The 19,370-nt window shown below is 52.3% G+C and overlaps 6 protein-coding genes across 6 annotated transcripts; 2 read left to right on the forward strand and 4 right to left on the reverse strand.

Annotated features, from left to right (window-relative positions):
* bro1 (putative signal transduction protein BroA) lies at positions 1 to 3,591 on the reverse strand. Its single transcript, XM_025672524.1, has 3 exons — positions 3,179 to 3,591; positions 1,501 to 3,097; positions 1 to 1,446 (listed from the first exon to the last, which is right to left on the reverse strand). Exons 1-3 carry the CDS (start codon positions 3,454 to 3,456, stop codon positions 310 to 312), a joined length of 3,012 nt encoding a protein of 1,003 aa, XP_025525256.1. The 5' UTR covers positions 3,457 to 3,591; the 3' UTR covers positions 1 to 309.
* A 940-nt stretch (positions 3,592 to 4,531) lies between these two features.
* BO86DRAFT_401874 (putative mitochondrial DnaJ chaperone (Mdj1)) lies at positions 4,532 to 6,301 on the reverse strand (the record flags this gene model as incomplete). The annotated part of the gene is made up of 3 exons (XM_025673806.1): positions 4,532 to 4,688; positions 4,753 to 6,008; positions 6,089 to 6,301. 3 exons carry the CDS (start codon positions 6,299 to 6,301, stop codon positions 4,532 to 4,534), a joined length of 1,626 nt encoding a protein of 541 aa, XP_025525257.1.
* Positions 6,302 to 6,808: 507 nt separating this feature from the next.
* On the forward strand, positions 6,809 to 10,205 carry BO86DRAFT_318666 (endopeptidase La; the record flags this gene model as incomplete). The annotated part of the gene is made up of 2 exons (XM_025668221.1): positions 6,809 to 9,991; positions 10,044 to 10,205. 2 exons carry the CDS (start codon positions 6,809 to 6,811, stop codon positions 10,203 to 10,205), a joined length of 3,345 nt encoding a protein of 1,114 aa, XP_025525258.1.
* A 582-nt stretch (positions 10,206 to 10,787) lies between these two features.
* Positions 10,788 to 11,821, forward strand: BO86DRAFT_153230 (uncharacterized protein). Its single transcript, XM_025666333.1, has 2 exons — positions 10,788 to 11,271; positions 11,354 to 11,821. Exons 1-2 carry the CDS (start codon positions 11,049 to 11,051, stop codon positions 11,770 to 11,772), a joined length of 642 nt encoding a protein of 213 aa, XP_025525259.1. The 5' UTR covers positions 10,788 to 11,048; the 3' UTR covers positions 11,773 to 11,821.
* Positions 11,822 to 12,500: 679 nt separating this feature from the next.
* Positions 12,501 to 13,309, reverse strand: BO86DRAFT_153247 (uncharacterized protein). Its single transcript, XM_025666334.1, has one exon. The coding sequence runs from the start codon at positions 13,208 to 13,210 to the stop codon at positions 12,749 to 12,751; it is 462 nt and encodes a 153-aa protein (XP_025525260.1). The 5' UTR covers positions 13,211 to 13,309; the 3' UTR covers positions 12,501 to 12,748.
* A 100-nt stretch (positions 13,310 to 13,409) lies between these two features.
* On the reverse strand, positions 13,410 to 14,266 carry BO86DRAFT_318579 (histone deacetylase complex subunit SAP30 Sin3-binding domain-containing protein; the record flags this gene model as incomplete). Its single annotated transcript, XM_025668219.1, has 2 exons — positions 13,410 to 13,937; positions 14,048 to 14,266. 2 exons carry the CDS (start codon positions 14,264 to 14,266, stop codon positions 13,410 to 13,412), a joined length of 747 nt encoding a protein of 248 aa, XP_025525261.1.
* Positions 14,267 to 19,370: the final 5,104 nt, after the last annotated feature.

The following is a 19,370-nucleotide window of genomic DNA, read 5'->3' on the forward strand; positions in this document are numbered from 1 at the left end:
TGCATGGCTAGAGTCATGTCCGCCTGATGTCAATGAAGAACAACTAGCAGGAGTAGATCAAGACTGCGATGGCCTCACGAAGCGACACGATAAGAGTTCAAAAACGGGGGCAGTAGTATTAAAAGAATGGAATTCACAAATCAGAGATGAAAACCGATACTGATGGGGACTAGCAAACAAAATGGAATCGACACGACTGCAGAGATGAAAACGCCCTAATGCAAGATATTTCAGTGATTCGTTCCATGCGTCTATCATACTTCATGACCCGTCCATCGATATATCAACTAGGAAAGAGAGCAGGGCGTCTTATTTCCAAGCGTTGAGTCCGGCCCAGGGATCAGTCGATGAGCTCGATTGCCCCTGTGTCTGTGACGACTGCGACGGAGCCTTGTGATGTTGACTTGCGCCGTATGGCCGGCTTTGAGCGTAGCCGCCAGGGCCGGAGGGAAAAGGACCGGAACTCGTAGGGTAGTTTGTCTGCTGAGGTCGAGGTGGCGGAGGTGGCGGAACGTAGCCCTGGGGTAAGAAAGCAGACGGGGCTGCAGGAGGAGTGGGCCCGCTGTAGCTACTAAATGGGGTAGGGGTAGAGGAGTAGAATTGCTGGGCTGGAGGCGGCGAAGCGGCCGGTGGAACAGGATAGGCCATGGGATTGTAACCCTCCGACAAAGGTGCTGCTGCTCCCTGCTGGTATGGTTGCCCGGGATGGTAAGGCATACCAGCAGCACCATGGGTCATGTACTGCCCATAGGGAGCTGGAGAATGGGACATAGGAACGCCATGCTGTTGCCCGGGAGGAAATGCTGGTGAATTCTTCGGCGAGGCGAGAGACGGGTTGTAAGCAGGCGTCTGCACCGCTGGGGGCGGTGACTTGGCCTTGGATGGGGGTGGGGGGGCCATTGCCCCTGCTGAAGGCGGTGCAGGTGTGGATGTCTTTGGCTCGGTTGACAGGCGTTCCATCAATTGCCGCAATTTCTCCCGCTCGCGATCTTCCTGTTCTGTGGCACTGCTCGCTCGCTCGCGTTCAATCTGTCCAAGTAGCTGGGCTCCCTCAGATCGACGGTTGTTAATAAAGGCTTCGACGTTTTTCTTCAGATTTTCCACCGTCTCGGCCATCTCAGTGTAGAAAGTCTGGGCTTGGACTGTTCCCGAAAGCAGACCATTGAAAGCATCATACACTTTCTTGTATCGAGCCATGACCGTGTTGCGTTGACGTGTGATGGCTTCGTACTTCGACTGCTCGGATCTCACTCGCTTATCTTGGAGCAGATCCCCGTAGATCTTGGTCAGCTCTTTCATGAGTGAGGCTTGCTTGTGGTTGGCCTGAAGCAACCTATTCTGATGCGGACGGAATTTCTCCAGTTCAGCCTCGAAGAGCTGGTTTTCTTGCCCAGTGATCGATTTCTTGTTGAGAATCAGGACATTCGATATGTCATCGTTGTGAACCTGTAAAAAGATTTTAGCTCCGGTGCATTGGATCAGCTATCAATGATGACTTACCTTTTCCTTCAAATCCTTCAAAACTTGAGATCGCTCCCTCTTGACAAGATTCAGCTTCTTCAAGATGGCCTCGACCCGAGCGATCTGTTCCGACACAGAGGGGCTGCCTTCGTCGTAAACATCATCTAGCAGGTTACCCTCCGGCGTGGAGGCGTAGGGGCTTCCAAGCCCATTCTTTCCCTTGCCGTGTTTCGACCCAGCTTTGATCATGGCACGCTGGAAGAGGACGTCAGCTTCATCGGTTTCTCCTGCAGAGCGCATTTCGTCGAAATCAGCCTCATACTGCCGTAGTGTAGACAGCAGCTGGGCGTCACTTGCGCTAGCCTCGTTGATAGTGTCGCGGTATGTCCGGATGTCTCCACGAAGGGTAGTGTTGAGCCTTGCGCTCGGCTGCTGACTCCAATCGGCACCATATTTGGAGCGCATCTTTTCACACACGCTTTCTTCCAAGTCGAGCTTCTTGGAGCATTGGTCCAGTTGTCCGAGGATCTCCGATTTGCGGTCCTGTAATTCATCAAGCGCTTTGATGAAAGGCTGATGACCAGCAAGTTCCTGACACCATCTTCTGAACTCTTCATCAACCTCCATTTCCTGGTCCATCCCGCCTTTGAGGATATTAAGGCTTCCGGGAAGTTTAAGATAATCCAGACTAGCAGCCATTTCCCCATTGGCCATTTCGACCTTTTCGGTCTCGGCCCGGATAAGCTTAGCCTTTTCTTCGTCGTAGAGACTGGCTGTCTCGGTGACGGACATGGGAACTAATTTCTGGAAGATGTCCGGGCCGATGATTCGCTGGATGTCCTGGCCTTGATAGAGTTCGCTGACTGGAATCGCCTTTGCCGCTGGTAATTTTGCGACTGCAGACAGGCCTGCTTCGCTGGGAACGGGTTGGTGGTAGATGAAATCATTGTCCTTCTTGAATACCGTAAGCTTGGCCTGTACATTAGCTAGGTGGAACTTGACAACGTCAAGCAGGGTTGTGCCTGATTCTGAGCTTAAATTTGTGTTCGGCGAAACCGATGACGGGAATGACTTTGCCCATCCCATCGCTGCTGTCGAGTTCTTTTCCGCGAATTGCAGTCGAGCAATGGCCACACCATGGGATCCGCTTTCACTGTCTGCGAGGGCCTGGTAGTACGATGCGACGGAGGCCATGTGAGCCGCTTTGGTCTGAACGACGATTAACCAGACTTTATCAAAGACCCCCTTGCAAAACTCTTGGATCGCCTCGGCGGCCTGAGAGTAGAGGTAGGCCGACTGGCTGGCCAGTTTCGCCAGCAGCCCAGCCTTCTTGTTGTCTGCAATCTGTTTCTCCAGGAATACTTCCTGGCCCTGCGCGAGAGTAATGTGGATCAAAGCCTTGACGGTCTCCCGGTTCAGATCGGTCGAGGGCGCATGGAGGAAATTCTCGTTGATATAGGTGAACATGCCAGCAGAGGCCTGGAAGGAGTGATAGGCAGTCTTGAGGCCTGTGTCCTCGGCGCGATTCTGGTTGGCCGCATGACAAGAAAGCACGGCGGAGATATTGAAGATGATGGAGGCCTTTTCATAGGCGAGAGAGTACTGAGAAGTGGGCTTATGAGTGAAAGCATCGTACCTGGTAACCATTGTGGCAGTGTTTTAGTAGACGCCCGACAGGGAATAGGGAATAGCGGAAGTCCAATTTCGCATTGCGTACCAGGTAAAGGATATCTTAATATGGTTCTCATCCACTGGGAACCGCAAATCCAGCAGCTCCAGTTGACCATAGTAGCGATACAGTAAGTCGCGACCCGTCGCGCTGTCTTTCCCCGCGCCCCTCATGTCCTGGCGCAAGCGGTTGAGAGTGGCACATTCTTGACTGTAGCGATCGGGATCTTCACCATAACTTTGACGAATGTAGTCCTTCAGGGGTCTAATCCAATCGATTTCGTTGGTCTGCTTCAGCGGACACGAGATCATGGGCGACTGAACCATCTTGCTCATGTGCAGGAGCGGGGAGCTCCCATTAAAGGCGGAGAAGAGACGGGGAGCGAAAGGCGAGTGGAAGCAGGGCGAGAATTGACAAGAAGGTATCTGTCAATGGTTGCGATGGGGGGGGGGGGGGGGGGGCGATGATGGAGGCGAAGGAATGACAGACGGAAATGGGCGGGACTGTGGGGTAAAGTCCAGTTGTTTTTTTTTTCGGAGAGGAAACAGATATGGTGGCTGGTAGGGATGTCGAGATTAGTTCGATTGGGATGGGATGGGATGGAATGCCAGGCAGCACACACGGGCAGTAAGACCACCCGATGACGACGGCGGTGAAGCGGAGGAGGGAGGACTCGGGATGGAGCCTGGGGTGGAGGGGTGCTTCGACTACTGTAAATAACAGACAACAGCTTTCCGTAGCAACATTCAAAGCAGTCAAAGGGTTATAGTCGGGTGAACTTGCAAAAGAGAAACAATTATTGGTCACATCCACCGACTATCACATCATAAGGTGAAGAGTGAGTAAGAAAAGGGGATATTGACAGAAGATTTAAGTTATGGGATGTTATTGTGGTAATAATGGGAGGATGGGGATGGATGGGGATGGATGGATTGGTCTCCAGTCTAACCGCCCGCCGTGACGAACAGGACAGGCAGCACACTCGCCCGCCGCGGACGGGATAACCTGACAAACCACACCCTCTCAATTCCGACTCCAAGTTGATCCCCTCAATTTCCCGTCCCCACCCACTGAATATTCGATGTATGGATGGATGGATGGAAGGAAGGAAGGGAGAGAGGTCTGATATGATTTTTCTAATCGTACATACATCAAGTTACATACACTTGGACAATTGCTCTATCCACCCACTGATCAACACGCATCCAAAAATAACAAAATATATAGAAACTGGCATGGAAATCATCCCAACATGCAGAATAGCTCAAGAAACCCCCAGTGTCGCCGGCGCTATGATATCGTCCGAAATAAATACAGGTAAGAAACGAAGAAGGGAGGTCGTCCGGGACCACGACCCTGGGAATATCGATTATACATCACGTTCAGCTTACGTTGCGCCTTTCAATTCGAGCCCGACTTTTTATCACCGTCAGACTTGTGGGCATCGCCATTGTCTTTCTTGCTGGCATCGGAGTGGTTCATAAGCTTTTGCCAAGCGGACTTGAGGAAGCCCGGATGCTTGGAGTCGTCAGTCGAGGCGCTTGGGCTAGACGGGGCACTGAGAGATGGTCAGAGGAAAAGTGAACGGAAAAGCAGTCAAATCAAATCAAGAATATGCTCACCCATCCTTGTCCTTGGGGAGATCCATAATACGCTTAGCAGTTGTATCACCCATCTCGTCCGCAAGAACCTCAAGAATCGTTCGCTGGTTACTGGTCAAGTACTTGGGCATGGCAACCTTAAATTCAACCTTGAGGTCACCTGTGGAGCTGAAGTTGCGGCTTCGACCACCCAACTTTTTCATGCCCATACCAGACAAAGTGATGCGGTCGCCGGTGCCAGTACCCGTGCCAACCTTGACCTTGACCTCGCCATCCAGGGTAGGCACCTTCACTTCGCCACCCAGAAGAGCGGTGGTGAGAGGAATGGAAGCTGTGTAAAGGATGTCGGATCCAGCGCGGCTGAATCGGTGATCAGGCGCGACTCGAATGGACACATATAGATCACCGCGTTGCGTACGGGAGCCTGCAGGAGCTGCAGTACCAGTGGGCGGGGCATCACCTTCCCCGGAGATTCTCAGACGCATGCCGTCCTCGACACCTCCCGGGATATCCACCTGAACGGTCTTCTTGTCCCTAACCACTCCGTTGCCCTTACAAGACCCACACTCAGACCCTCGGGGGACAGTCTTGCCCAGCCCACCACACGCGTCGCAAGTAGCTGCCACCTGGAAGCCACCCTGCATCATGTGTACTCGGGTGCCGGATCCGTTGCACTGACGACACTGCGAGCGTTTGGCACCCTTCTTCAATCCCTCACCGCTGCAGGTGTCGCACTCCTTCAAGGGAGTGATCACAATGTCCTTCGAAGTGCCCTTCGCAGCCTCCATGAAGGAGATATTGGTCTGGACCTCAATATCTTCACCGACAAGAACCTCCTGGAAGGGTCCCCGACGGCCCCGACCAGATCGGCGAGCGCCACCGGTGAAAGCGCCAAAAAGATCTTCGAAGTTGATATCGGCTGAGAAGCCTCCACCGAAGCCACCACCAAATCCATGAAAGCCTCCGGCGCCAGCAAACGGGTTGCCGCCACCGAATGGGTTGCCGCCGCTAGGGTCGAAGCCCCCGTTCTGATCAAAAGCAGCGGAACCAAAGCGGTCATAATTTTCGCGTTTCTTGGGGTCGGACAAAAGCTCGTATGCCGTTTGCGCCTCTGCGAACTTCTCTTTCGCGTCGGGTTCCTTGTTCGTATCCGGGTGATATTTCTTCGCCATTCCATAGTAAGCCTTCTTGATCTCCGACGCAGAGGCGCCTTTGTCGACTCCTAGGACTTTGTAAGGGTCAGAGACAGCTGCAAGCGGGGCAGTTGTATGGAAAGTCTGCAAGCCATGGGGGATTCATGTTAGTTCGCAGTCCAATCTTTCGCAAGACTTGGCCGGTTGATGCCTGGATAGCTTACCCTTGTTGTAGGAAATGTAGGTTGCTTCTTGCTGCAGGCACCATCGCGCAAGCGCTTGTTGCCTGAAGAAGCACTAGAGGCATGATAGGTCCGGGCCGGGGTTGAGGACCGAATGGTGGTGGAGGGACTCTGCTTGGAGTATTGCCGCGAGGTCCGCAGTAAACGAGCGGGGAGAGCCGCGGCTTTGGGCATAGCGGCAGATGTAGCGTTCATTGTGGAAGACAGATAAGCATCAAACAAAACGCAACGACGGGGTAAGGAGGGTACGAGACGAAGAAATTTGAATTGACGGAAGCTGATTTGAGAAGAAGAAGAACCACCGGGGACCTTTCTTGAAGCATCGACCGCCTCCTGATGGGGAAGACGTTTGGAAGCTTCGAGTCGTTCGGCTCGAAAAAGTTTCCCGATCGGAACAACAAGGTTCCGAACAGCAACGATGATGAAAGCTTGCTTCGGTAATCAATCACTCGACCGAACAGACCTTCGATCGCCCCCCTCAATCTACATACGGTACTCAGTACATTACATCTAGCTACTTTTCTACCACCTTGCCTGGTTTTCTCCTTTCTTTCTTTCTTTCCTTCCCCTTCCCCTAGCTTCAGCTCTATCTGTACGACTCGCTCTCCCGGTCGGCTTTCAGGCTGCCGTACTTGATCCCATATCTTTCGTCTTTCCTTTCCCGCCTTATTCCGTCCGCGTCGTCCGCGTCGACACAGTAGCATGCTCCGCGGCCAGACACTCCCCTGGAGAGCCGCGCTCCACCAAACGCCGCGTCCTATAATCCTCCGCCCCCTGCTCTCTTCTCCCAGACACAATGTCAGTGCTCGTTCAATTTTGAATGCCGCCCGAGCTGGCCGTATCCTTCCATCCTCTCGACCTTTCTCCTCGAGCTCGATCCGTCTGAAAGAGAAGCCCCCACAAAGTGATGACAAGGAGGACACAACGCAAAAAGAGCAGAAGGATACCAAGGAGGAGAAGGACTCTGTACGGCGCTCAGATGCTCGACGAAAGGCGACCGATCCCTCCAGCAGGCAGGGATCGTCACTAGAACCCGGAGCTCCGACATCGGGGACGTGGCGGCGGAAAGAGAAGGCGGCGATGGACAAGGAGCAACGCGGCTTGGAAGAGGAGTCGAAAAAGAGCGGCAAATCGGCAGAGGGCAAAGGAAGCTCTTCCGACGAACCCACCCCCATACCTGTCAGTGGTGGCTCCTCGGACTCCAAGCCTAGCGGCGCCAGTAACGGCGACAGTGAGGATGGCGGCAAGAAGGGCAAGAAGGGCAGTAATGAGAAGGCTTTACAGAAACCAGTGGTCCCAGACATCTATCCTCAGGTCATGGCTATTCCCATCGCGAAGCGACCACTCTACCCGGGTTTCTACAAAGCTATCACCATCAAGGACCCCAACGTTGCCAGCGCCATCCAGGAGATGATGAAGCGTGGCCAACCTTATGTGGGCGCCTTCCTGTTCAAGGATGAGAATGCGGATGGAGATATAATCGAAAACCTCGAAGATGTCTATGACGTCGGTGTCTTCGCACAGATTACCGCAGCCTATCCTCTCCGTGGCGACACGGGCGGTGTGACAGCCGTCCTTTACCCCCACCGTCGTATCAAGATCTCCTCCCTCATTCCCCCCAACGATGCGAAGTCAGGCACAGCAGAGGAAAAGGTTCAGGAAAAGCGTGGAGATGTCGTGGCCAGTTTCGAGGAGGGTAGTGCGGAAGTCGCCCCCAAGGACCACTACGAACCAACCTCCTTTCTGCGAAAGTACCTTGTCAGCCTTGTCAATGTCGAGAATATGGCCGAGCAGGCCTACGACAAGAAAAGCGCCATCATTCGCGCCGTGACCAGCGAAATCGTCAACGTTTGCAAGGAAATCGCTAGCCTGAACCCTCTATTCCGTGATCAAATCTCTGCCTTTTACACCGATCAATTTCCCGGAAATTTGAGTGACGATCCCGCCAAATTAGCCGATTTCGCTGCCGCCGTCTCTGCCGGTGAACTCAACGAAATGCAAGAGGTCCTGGAGCTAATGGACATCGAAGAACGACTTCCCAAGGCTCTCGTTGTCTTGAAGAAAGAGCTCATGAATGCTCAACTCCAGTCGAAGATCTCTAAGGATGTCGAGGCCAAGATTCAGAAGCGACAACGTGAGTACTGGCTCATGGAGCAGATGAAGGGCATCAAGAGGGAGTTGGGCATCGAGTCTGATGGTAAAGACAAGCTGGTTGAGAAGTTCAAGGATAAGGCGGAGAAGCTCGCAATGCCGGAGGCCATCAAGAAAGTGTTCGACGAGGAACTCAATAAGCTGGCTCACCTGGAGCCTGCTGCATCCGAGTTCAACGTGACGCGGAACTACCTGGATTGGTTGACTCAGATCCCATGGGGTCAGAAGAGCGTGGAGAATTTCAGTATCAAGAACGCGATGACCGTCCTTGATGAAGATCACCACGGTCTCAAGGACGTCAAAGACCGCATTCTCGAGTTCATTGCCGTTGGAAAGCTCCGCGGAACTGTCGAGGGCAAGATCCTCTGTCTGGTGGGACCACCAGGTGTAGGTAAGACCAGCATTGGAAAGTCCATTGCACGTGCCTTGAACAGGCAGTACTACCGTTTCTCTGTTGGTGGCTTGACAGATGTTGCTGAGGTCAAGGGACACCGTAGGACTTATGTTGGCGCACTTCCTGGCCGTATCATTCAGGCCCTCAAGAAATGCCAGACCGAAAATCCTCTGATTTTGATCGATGAGATCGACAAGATCGGCCATGGTCACCAAGGTGATCCCTCTTCAGCTCTGCTCGAACTCCTCGATCCCGAGCAGAACTCTTCATTCCTGGATCACTACATGGATGTCCCAGTGGACTTGTCTAAGGTTCTTTTCGTCTGTACCGCAAACATCACCGACACCATCCCTCGGCCTCTCCTGGATCGCATGGAGTTGATTGAGCTCTCCGGCTACGTTGCGGATGAGAAGATGGCTATCGCCCAACGCTACCTTGCACCTGCTGCGAAAGAACTGACGGGTCTGAAAGAGGTTGACGTTACCTTGACCGAGGACGCAGTTGAGGAGCTTATCAAGTCATATTGCCGTGAAAGTGGCGTACGTAACTTGAAGAAGCAGATCGAGAAAGTCTACCGCAAGGCCGCCTTCAACATCGTCCGTGACCTGGGAGAGGATGTCCTCGCCGAAGAAAAAGCAATCACAGACGAGGGTAAGGCCGCGCAAGCGGAAGCGCAGAAGGAGGCTGAGTCGACTGATTCCGCAAGCGCTTCTGTTGACTCGGAGAAGCCCACCACGGAAACACCCCGAGTTGCGTTGAAGGTCCCTGAGCATGTTCGTGTCAGCATCGACAAGGACAGCTTGACTGACTACGTTGGCCCTCCCGTCTTCAGGGCTGACCGTCTGTATGAGACTTTCCCGGCTGGTGTCACCATGGGTCTCGCCTGGACCAGCATGGGCGGTGCCGCTCTATATGTCGAATCCATCCTCGAGAACGCTCTGTCGCCCGAGTCCCGGCCTGGTATCGACATTACCGGTAACCTACAAAACGTCATGAAAGAGTCTAGCCAGATCGCATACTCGTTCGCCAAGTCTGTGATGGCGAAGCAGTTCCCTGAGAATCGATTCTTCGAGAAGGCCAAGTTGCACATGCACTGTCCTGAAGGTGCAGTGCCCAAGGATGGACCGTCTGCCGGTATCACAATGGCGACGTCTTTGTTGTCCCTGGCTTTGAACCACCCCCTGGACCCGACCATCGCCATGACCGGTGAACTCACGGTCACCGGTAAGGTCTTGCGCATCGGAGGACTACGGGAGAAGACGGTGGCCGCTCGCCGTGCCGGAGCTAAGAAGATCATCTTCCCTGCGGACAACATGTCCGACTGGTTGGAACTGCCCGAGGTAAGTTGACTCGCATTCATCTGACTGAGCAGCTACGCTAACTCTCTTGCAGAATATCAAAAAGGGTATTGAAGGCCATGCAGTTGGATGGTACTCAGAAGTCTTCGACATCTTATTCGCCGATCTTGACAAGACCACTGCCAACCAGATTTGGCAGAAGGAGCTTGCGGCCAAGCCGAAGAAGAAGTCCCAGGCGACCGAGGAGGATGAGTGAATGACCTGACCACTGCTGATGCTGTAATGTGGCAAGCACTTCAGGATGATGTTCTACACAGTATTGGGTTACGTACAGGGCGTTTCATTAGGGACAGCATGGGCTTGGAGTCGGCTTCCTTCTATCTATTTGACGAACCTCTTCTTCTGAATTTAGCAATTGACATTTCGGTTGTGGCAGTTCACAACCCGGGTGGGTGTCGTCGTCCCTTGGCCTTGCCTCTGCATCGAGACGCGGACTCGTGGGAAACAAGCGGCGATGCTCAACCCCTCTCGAACAACACCACTCCGCTCCGAGAAAACAAGATGGGCATCGGTCCATTCGACTGGCATTAGACGTGTGTCGAAGTTCTGCAGACGAGCGGGCTTAGAGCTGGTGTGGCCGCACTTTTTCTGGTGTTGGTGCCAGACTTTAAACGGTCTGTGATCAGTCCTTGCATGTATGTATATACGAAGACTATGCCTGTATAACTTGGATAATAGAGGCTACTGCCTGTTCTACATTACCTTTTACTGCCACTTTTAACGTCCCTTCGGTGAATGCAAGCTTAATCCCAAGCCACCCACCCAGTACTGGCTATCACTATGGGGGATGGTTTTCTCGCAATCATTCACTGGGCCTGTATGCTCCAAGTGAAACGTTCACCTAGTCATTTCTGACGGGTTTCTGGGCTATAAAATCCCCCCCTCTCCTCATCCTCGAATCTCTTCTTCATCCTACCATCTCCCATCCTCCACCTTTCTCTCACCCACTTTTCCCCTGAACCCATCCAGAAAGCCTCAATCCCAGCATCCATTACCCCCTTCACACCAAGCCAATACACCTTCATCCGTCCGTGACAAGATGAAGCTCCACCCTCTCTGGCTGCTCACCCTCCTGGTCACCCTGGTGACCTCGACCGCCATCAAGGCAGGCTGCGACTGCGCCCTCGCCACCGACAACGACAGCGACAACGACCAGGTCTCCCACGAATTCATCCTCGCTTATGTGAAGTGCATGCACGGTTGCACTGAACACGTGTCCATCAAGAAAGCCCTGGACGGGTATATCAGTCTCTACACTCGTGGTCAGTACAATCCCTCAGCACCCTCAGCTGATAAGCATCGTATCCTCCCTCAAGCAAGTCTAATTCCTTCATCACGGTGCAGACAATGTCGTGACTGAGCCAGCCTCTGTCCCAGATACCGACGTCGATGCGTCCTCTCCTGACGCCGGTATCGATACTGATATTGACGATGATATCGACATCGACATCGCCTCCATCGAAGCGTACACTCTCGATAGCAATGAGGATGACGACAGGAACCTTCTGGTTGATGCCGAGGCCGATACCTTCGATATCGCGGACGACACCACAGACATCTGGGACGAAGACGACGCCACCGACCCCTCGAACACAAACACCACCACCACCCTAACAACCCGCACCGCGGACCCCGCCGCGGCGGCCGACGACCTGTCCACCCGGGACCGCAAATGCCACCGTCGCTGCCGCCGCACCAAGGATTGCTGCCACACCGACATCTGCTACTCCGGGGTGTGTCTGGGCCCTGGCAAGTCGCCTTAGCTTCGCTTAGCTTCACAAACAGCTTGTTCTACTTTTGTGCTACCACCGACTGCCCAATCCTTGGCTGCTTGCTTCCCCTACCTACCTACCTACCTACCTACCTACCTTTTAAGTAGATGCTAACCCACGAGTAAGTCCCTCCTTCCCCACTCCCTACCCATCCACCATCGATACGATTCAGTACACACCCGAAGAACCTCATAACAGCTAACACGAACTCCCTCAAGCAAGACGCAAGCAGCACCATAGCGAACAACCCCATGTGGTGGATTCGGGACGTAGGGGTTTTAACGCAAATCCGAACATCAATTTTCAACTTCCCGTCTGTGTTACCGTTCTGATCTTGATGGAATTGTTCTTGCACCACTCACAGCAGTGCGGGGAGTTTTCTTCTTGTCCCTTCTGGCGATTTATCTTGGCTTGTGTCTGGAAAATTCAACCTCTTCGCAGTGTGCAATAGGGTTCAATCTGTCTTTGCTTTTGTGCTGAGAAATTTTCTGGGGCACCTTGTTTTGCTGATTCCAGAGATAGGCTCGGGCGTGGATGATTGAGCGTGCGCTTGTGAAGGGGGGCGATTCGGGTGTTTCTTTTTCTGGACTACTAGTGCAGGATTATGTTACCGCGGATAGGCAATGGAGCTCTTCTTGCTGCTACTGTTTCTAACTAGACAAGTCATTGGGTTGGTTTTTGGGGGGTTTGTTGTAGGGTGGTGGGAGGAGGCTGATCGGCTCTTTTGTGTGCTGATGGGTAGAGGTGTTGATTGGACATGATATATGTCACACAGTAAAGCGTATAGATGATCCCTATCATGGGACGCGGTGGTAATTTTAGTATATACCGACAACATCTGTGTTTGCTTATACATGCAAAAGATGGGAGGTCTCCAAGCTTCATTAAGATTTATTATACAAACCATAGAGGCAAATTATGAAAGCATAGGAACGGAGAGGAAAGGGAAAATAAAGCAAAAGAGTAATCAAACCGGTCTATCAATGCGCCTGCGATCAATTATGGGATAGAAGTATGAAACACCCTCGGAGAAGCATGGTGAAGGCAAGAGTGAATAACAATGTACCTGCGGGGGCATAGCAGAGCAGCGGTGGAATAAGGTCTGTCCGGGTTTTGTCCCAGTGTTCATCAAAGAATACCAGGTCATCCTGCTTGCAGGTGGACAACAAATATGCATGTGAGAAAACCAATGTGGGTGTGGAGAGATTAGGTGTAGAGGATTAGAGACAAGAGGGCAAGAGAAGAGAGGATAAACGAAGAGCGCAGTGAGTGATGTCGCACTGATGGGTATCATGAGAGAACAGCAGGAAACCGAGCCAGTGTCCGTCCGTTTCCGACAAGAAGAGAAAATGTGTGCACCTCTAGAGGGTGGGGTGTAGGGGGAGGTGACCTGATGGCCCAAGTATGGCGAGACCACCAACCCAGTCATCTCAGGATATCCTGAATGTCGACCCTGAACCGCCGAATATAAACAAGATCATAGCGAGGCGAAAGCACCCAGACGCCGTACAGTGGTAGGTTGTATCCCACACGCATAACGGGGCCTTTCGAATCGCAGCGCACTATTTGCAGAAGGAAGAGAAAAGTATGGCGAGAAAATCGTCGAGACAACAGCAATCCATGCCGTTCTAAGGTTGAAACCTCAGTCGAAAATGTCGCCCTCTTCCCTCTTCCCGAACCTTGTACAGAAACCGGGCAATGGCCTCCTGCTCTGCAAGTCCAGCACTATTGAAGTGTTTGCGGACCGACAATGCGAGTTGGTTCTTGCTCACTCGGTCTTGACCGATGATGTGATGCAAAGCGCCCCTCCCGTCAATTTCATTCGGTCCTTTCTTCTGAATTTGACGGTCTTTCTGTTTGGCATTGAGACCATTGGTGGCCGACGGAGGATTGCCGTGCGGGGCTTTTCTCGCGGCAGTTGTAGCGCTGGTGGAGGCGTTGGCGGCGCTGCTCGACGGCTGGGAGGTGCCGTTCGTCGTTGCATTTTGACGGAGTAGATGAGCGCGCTGGGCGGCGATTGAGGTCGGGGATCGTAGGCCAATGCCTCTGGAGAGGAGCAGGTGAGAGTATTCGCTGGGGAAGGCACTGGGGGATGAGAGTTTGTAGGCGTGTCGGTACGAGTGGAGGAGGTGAAGGGGCATCTCGTTCCAGGGGATCTGCACCAAAGAACACAATGTTAGTCACTCTAGCCTTTGTATAAGGTCATCGAAGCGGAGATGTTGATTATGGTTGTTAGCGACTGGCAAGGAGGAATTCGCAGGCCTACCTTTGGCACGTCTGCAGCGTTTCCCCCAGCGGGGGCACTAGTCACATTGGCGAGGTTTCCTGAGACTTTGACTTCTCGACTGGTAACAGATGTCATCAGAGACCCATTCGCACCTTTCCGTGACTTGACACTCGTGGTCTTGTGTTCTCTCGTAGTACTGGAGCCCTCCGATCGAGAGTCGTCCTGGACGGCCGCCGTCCGTTGACGCGGGGGAGCCATGGAGCACGAGGACAGAAATTTGCGCGATGACTGACGCGAGAGATCAGAGATTGAGATACGTGGTATCCCTGAGAGCAGGCAGAGGACGATCTATCATTCAAGCACTAGCGTTGATTTGAATGAGCTAGGTACAGAAGAGAGGCTGCATTGTCCAAGAAGTTGTCTGATTGAACTTTTGCTTCGGCCGGCGAAGGGCGGCCAGACGCGGCAGAATACTTGAGGCGCGACATCATCGCGGCCGCATTGGGTAATATTGCCGAATATCCTGACGTGAGGAGATCGGATTGGAATGTGCAGCGCAGCGTCCTTTATGTCTATTTGGCAGTCCGGTCTTTCAGAGCACATGACTCTGTAAGGGTATCATGGGAGTAAATCTTCAAGGGTCAAGGCCTCTGAGTATTCTGTTGCAGTGCCAGCTGCGAACTAATATGGTTGTTGGCCGATAGCGGCGCTGAACCCCGATTGCTAGATTGAGACAGGTTCAGCTAGCTTTGCGCTGAGCAAACTTAAGCGCGAGCACCTCAGAGCGTTCTAGCATGGTCTGGAGGCCAGATCAACCCTCAATTCGGCAGACGGCAGCTACCTAAACCAACCACATGACTATCACAGTAAGAGCCATGTTACATAACAAATTCTTCAGGCGCATGGTGCGACACAGGCACTACATCAATCGGGGCCTCACAGGCAATGTCTACGGCTAGACTCAGGATGTGACATTGTCCCTGCATGTTGTTTCTTTAGTGCATTGGTCAGGTGTATACATGTGTATCTGCTCGGCTCAACCTCCGAGGATATATTCCGGCCCCCGGATCATCGACACCATGTGCACAAAATCAGGAACGATGGGCTCATCATCAATCAATCGATAAGACTATAGACATAAGCAATACCTACAGACCAACACAACCCACATAACTAATGTAATTAGAACTGGATAAACAGTTCGTTCCTATCGCGCCCGCCAACAACAATACCACCACCACCACCACATACCGCCTTCATCCCCTCGGCCCTCATAAACCCGTACCGCGAACCCCTCCAACGCCATCGATCAACCCCAGACCCATACTATATAGTAAGAGATGCTAGCTCCAAGCCCATACCACCCAACTAAAGCAAGTGCGAAGAGGCCAGTAAAAGCCCGGACGAAAACTACTCTCCCAAGAGAACCTCGATCATCCAATGCGGGGGGAAACTGCACACACCGAGGGGAATCTACCAATCCCTACTCCATGTAGGTAAACACTCTAATACTCCTTCTCCACCCCCGGAGCGACAAGCGCAACACCTGACTATAGTTACTCCTGATAAGCAAATCCACTATCTCGTAATTGTAGGCCTCAAGGTCGTACTATGTGGATAAGTCAAGCCCTCAACCCCCCCCCCCCCCCCCTCCTCCTCCTCCACACAATTATCATGTGAACGGGGCTTCGGCAACTTATCTCCATAGTTATGACAAATCCCCCACACGGAAAAATACCCCTCCACTCTCGCCAACCATCTCGCCTAGGGAATCCGGCGGAACAAAAATCACCCGTCGAAATTCTTTCTCTCTCTCCGCATGGAGTAATCTTTACCACCCCGGAGGACTGGTCGCCACCCCGGTCACGTGGAACGTCACAAAACAAAAAAAGGCTTATCTCAGCTGTCAACCCCGGGGGAGCCAGGGGGGGGAAGTTGTCTTAATCTATGTAAGATTACTTGTCTTTGATTGGTGGTATGGAAGGGGGAATTGTGTATTTCCACCAATTGTGGGCGCGGTTGTGTATTTCATTCGACTGGTGAGGGGAGTAAGCGAGAACAATCTATATTTTTGTAGTAGGGATGTAGAGGTCGGACATAACAGTGAATAATAGCCACCGGCCAAACAGCATTCCCTAATGAGGCGAATCGCGAATGTGCAAGCCGAGCTTGGAGGTCGGGCACACTCAGTCACCACACATGTTGCGGAAAAGAAACTCGCTTATAGACCCAAGAAGGGGAAAAGCAAAGGCAAAAAAGATGAGGCGGGCAGGATGTGTTGTTTGTGCCTGGGAGGTGAATCATCGGCAAGCAAGAAGTGATAATTAGGCGAGAATTTTTTTTCCCTATACATACTCACCGCTACAGGTAGGATGACAACGCAGAATTGAAAACAGTTGGTGCATGGCAAACGATAGGTAGCAAATGTAAAATGATTATTAGGTCTGTAAAAAGAGAAGAATTCTCCCTTTGCCCTGTTCTAACTGCTGTACACTGCACCTTCCCAGATGCCCCTCAACGAACCCCAGTTTTTGGAATTATTCAATTACAATGTGCCTTAGTGAGCTCTGAGTGACAAATAACAAGTCTACCCAATGAAGCTTCTGTATTGATAGACGAGCAGTCGCTGGAAAACTCTGGCCGGGGTGGAGGAAATTGCCGAGGGAGGAGGGCTCATCTCATTTTCTTTGACCCTGACCGGGCCACCAACACCAACACATCACGACATGATAAGAATAGTTACATAATTTCCCGGAAGAGTAAGCCAGTCAAGCCACGCCTCGCCTGGGCGCAGTGCACGGCAAAGGCAGCGAGGTTCAACCCACCGGGATACCTTCTGCCGGACAAAGAGCACCTTGAGGCCAACCGCCCAGTGAGAACGGCTCAGACCACCACGGGATTCGGGAGAGATTCGGCAGAGCATATGAGAGAGAGACTCGGGTCGGACATCCCGATGGCACAGTGAGAGAGAAAAAAAATTGCCTCAGACCGAGAGCCTAGCCTAGCCTAGAGAAGGCGGCGGGGAGAGGGGGTGGGGGAAAAGTCAAACCATGGCCAACTGAACAGGAAGAGGGAGAAGGGAGACCGGGAGAGAGGGGGAGGGGGGCTGAGGAGGGGGGAAAGTCCCGGGGGAGAAACAGCCCAACCAAGGCCAGAACAGGCCCTAACGACGATGGCTGCTTCACCGGAAAACCCTTTGAGGACGCGAGCCCGCATGCTGTGCCGGCTTCAATTCATTCCTTAGGGACTTGGAGGGGGGGAAAGAGGAGGGGGGCAGGGAAAAGTCGGGTTAGGTAAGAAAATTTCTTTCTCTCTTTCTCCGCAATAGTTGCCCGCCCTGTTTAGACCCGCAAGCCTTCCCCCAGGAAAGAGGAAAAATGGCCGCAATTCTCCCGAAATCACCCGATACCTTACACACTCTCTTACACCACCACGCCCGCAGTCTCTCTTCTTAGTACTCACGCCGTCTCAACTTTGTGGTTGCACCGTTGCAGAGATTTTCGTCTTCCGTCTTGAGTCTGAAAAAACTTTTCTATGGCTTCTCTTTCCCGTCTCATCCCAAACGGGGAGGCTTCTCGTAGAAGTTGTCTACCCTGGATCGTGTCCAGTGGATAGATTCGGGACTTGGGGACGATGACACCAGATCTTAGGTTTTGATCCGCCGGGCTCTAAATTCATTAATAATAATCTTTTTCCCTTTCCTTATGCTAATTATTGTTTCCTGTCAAATCAGAGCATGTGGAAGACAGTACCCCGGCCTCGGCCCGGTACTACGTACAGTACAAACTAATCAGATGGTGTTCTGCGCCAGGGCCTGGAGGAGACACACACACACACACACACACCACACACACACACATACCTGGAAGTTTCACTTACGGTACACATTGGACCCCACATTTCTCTCCCACATTCATTCATTCCCTCCCACATTGCAGCCGTAGATGTGACCATGATAATGATGCTGATACTGATGATTCAATGATGAAGTCGACAACAGCATGTAACTACCGGAAAGACAAAGCAAAATCAGCACCTCGGCAAGCTTACCAACCATTGACGTGGCGAGCTGAGCTTAAGATGCGCAACAACCTGTTGAGGATACGGACAGCAGCAAAGTACAGTACAACTCCTACAGTCAGGACAATGTACGCAAATCTCAAACCAGGAACGCGTCCTCCACAGTCTGAGTATGAGTACGTGGACACCTGGGCAAAACCTTGACCGAGAGAACTATCTACCGACCAACGAGTCACAATGCCTCCAGACACGGGAGATTGTCATCTAGAAGGGCCGCGCACTAAAAGAAAGTGAGAGAGGTACATGTAACACCGGGTTTAGTTTAGCTGCAAATCATTCTTCTTTTCCCATGACGTAGTCCCGGCCATCTTCCGCTGTGGTGGGTGTGGCTCGCCCGCGCGCGAGCCCACCAAAACCCTCCCCTGCCTCTCTTCCATTCTCGGTCGGCTCGGCGTTGGTCCCTTTTTTTATTTTTTTCCTTTTCAATTTTGTTTTCTTACTATGTACTAGTCCGGGTATTGTATCGGGCGAGAGGTTGTACCGCCCAGCCCCCCTCCCCCCAAGCTCAGCCCCAGCCCTTACAGTTAAGCATGTATTGTATGTTAATTACCGGTATGTGGAGGGCACAACTGGGAAACTGGGGCATGAGAGGACCTTGGGAACAACCCTCGATTGGGGGAAAAGGCTCGGTGAATCTTCGTGGTGTTCGTATGGGGTAAATTTCCCCCTTGGGAATACCTTTTTTTTTTTTCTTTTCGTGTGGTCGTAAAAAATCAACTCACTGTACCTGACTTATCTCATTTACGAAGACAAAGTGTTCTTGGTTGGGCTACATGACAGCCCACTCAATTTTTTTTTTCGGTATTTGTTCTTTGCCTGTAGTGCTATTAGGCGGTTTTGAATGATCACAACTGCCCCAAAAAATCACTTTCACAGGGGGGTGGTTTGGAAGGGAACAAGCGCCGGGAGAGGCGGCGGCGGCGGTGCTGCTGCGGTGGTGGTGGTGATCGGATTCCAACCTGCAGCTCAGCTTGAAGGGTTGTACTGTACACTAGGATATCAGTACGACGGCGTACACGGATCAACGACGCCCACACCTTTCTCCGCCCTAAACCACCCCCTCCCTTCTTTCCTCCTGTTTAGATACTGCAGTTTTTTTTCCGTAATGTACAGTGTACTGTATGCACAAGTGTACAAGACAATATACTATGTCCAATTCTCAAACAGGGGGGAAGAGGGGAGCGGGGGCCGGGGGGCCAAGTGGGATGCTGTTATGGTCCGATTCTCAATGTCCCCGATACGCACCGGTGGTGTTCTTATGTACATAGTGACGTGACATAAC

Source organism: Aspergillus japonicus, assembly GCF_003184785.1.
Source record: "Aspergillus japonicus CBS 114.51 unplaced genomic scaffold BO86scaffold_46, whole genome shotgun sequence".
Classification (NCBI taxonomy): Eukaryota; Fungi; Ascomycota; class Eurotiomycetes; order Eurotiales; family Aspergillaceae; genus Aspergillus; species Aspergillus japonicus.

Coding starts and splice junctions, on each gene's coding strand:
- bro1 (XM_025672524.1), bottom strand. CDS start 3,456: ATGGTTCAGTCGCCCATGATCTCGTGTCCGCTGAAGCAGACCAACGAA. Junction 3,098..3,178: donor ATTAAGATATCCTTTACCTG/GTACGCAATGCG, acceptor AATGGTTACCAG/GTACGATGCTTTCACTCATA. Junction 1,447..1,500: donor TGAAGGATTTGAAGGAAAAG/GTAAGTCATCAT, acceptor ATCTTTTTACAG/GTTCACAACGATGACATATC.
- BO86DRAFT_153247 (XM_025666334.1), bottom strand. CDS start 13,210: ATGACTGGGTTGGTGGTCTCGCCATACTTGGGCCATCAGGTCACCTCC.
- BO86DRAFT_153230 (XM_025666333.1), top strand. CDS start 11,049: ATGAAGCTCCACCCTCTCTGGCTGCTCACCCTCCTGGTCACCCTGGTG. Junction 11,272..11,353: donor TATCAGTCTCTACACTCGTG/GTCAGTACAATC, acceptor ATCACGGTGCAG/ACAATGTCGTGACTGAGCCA.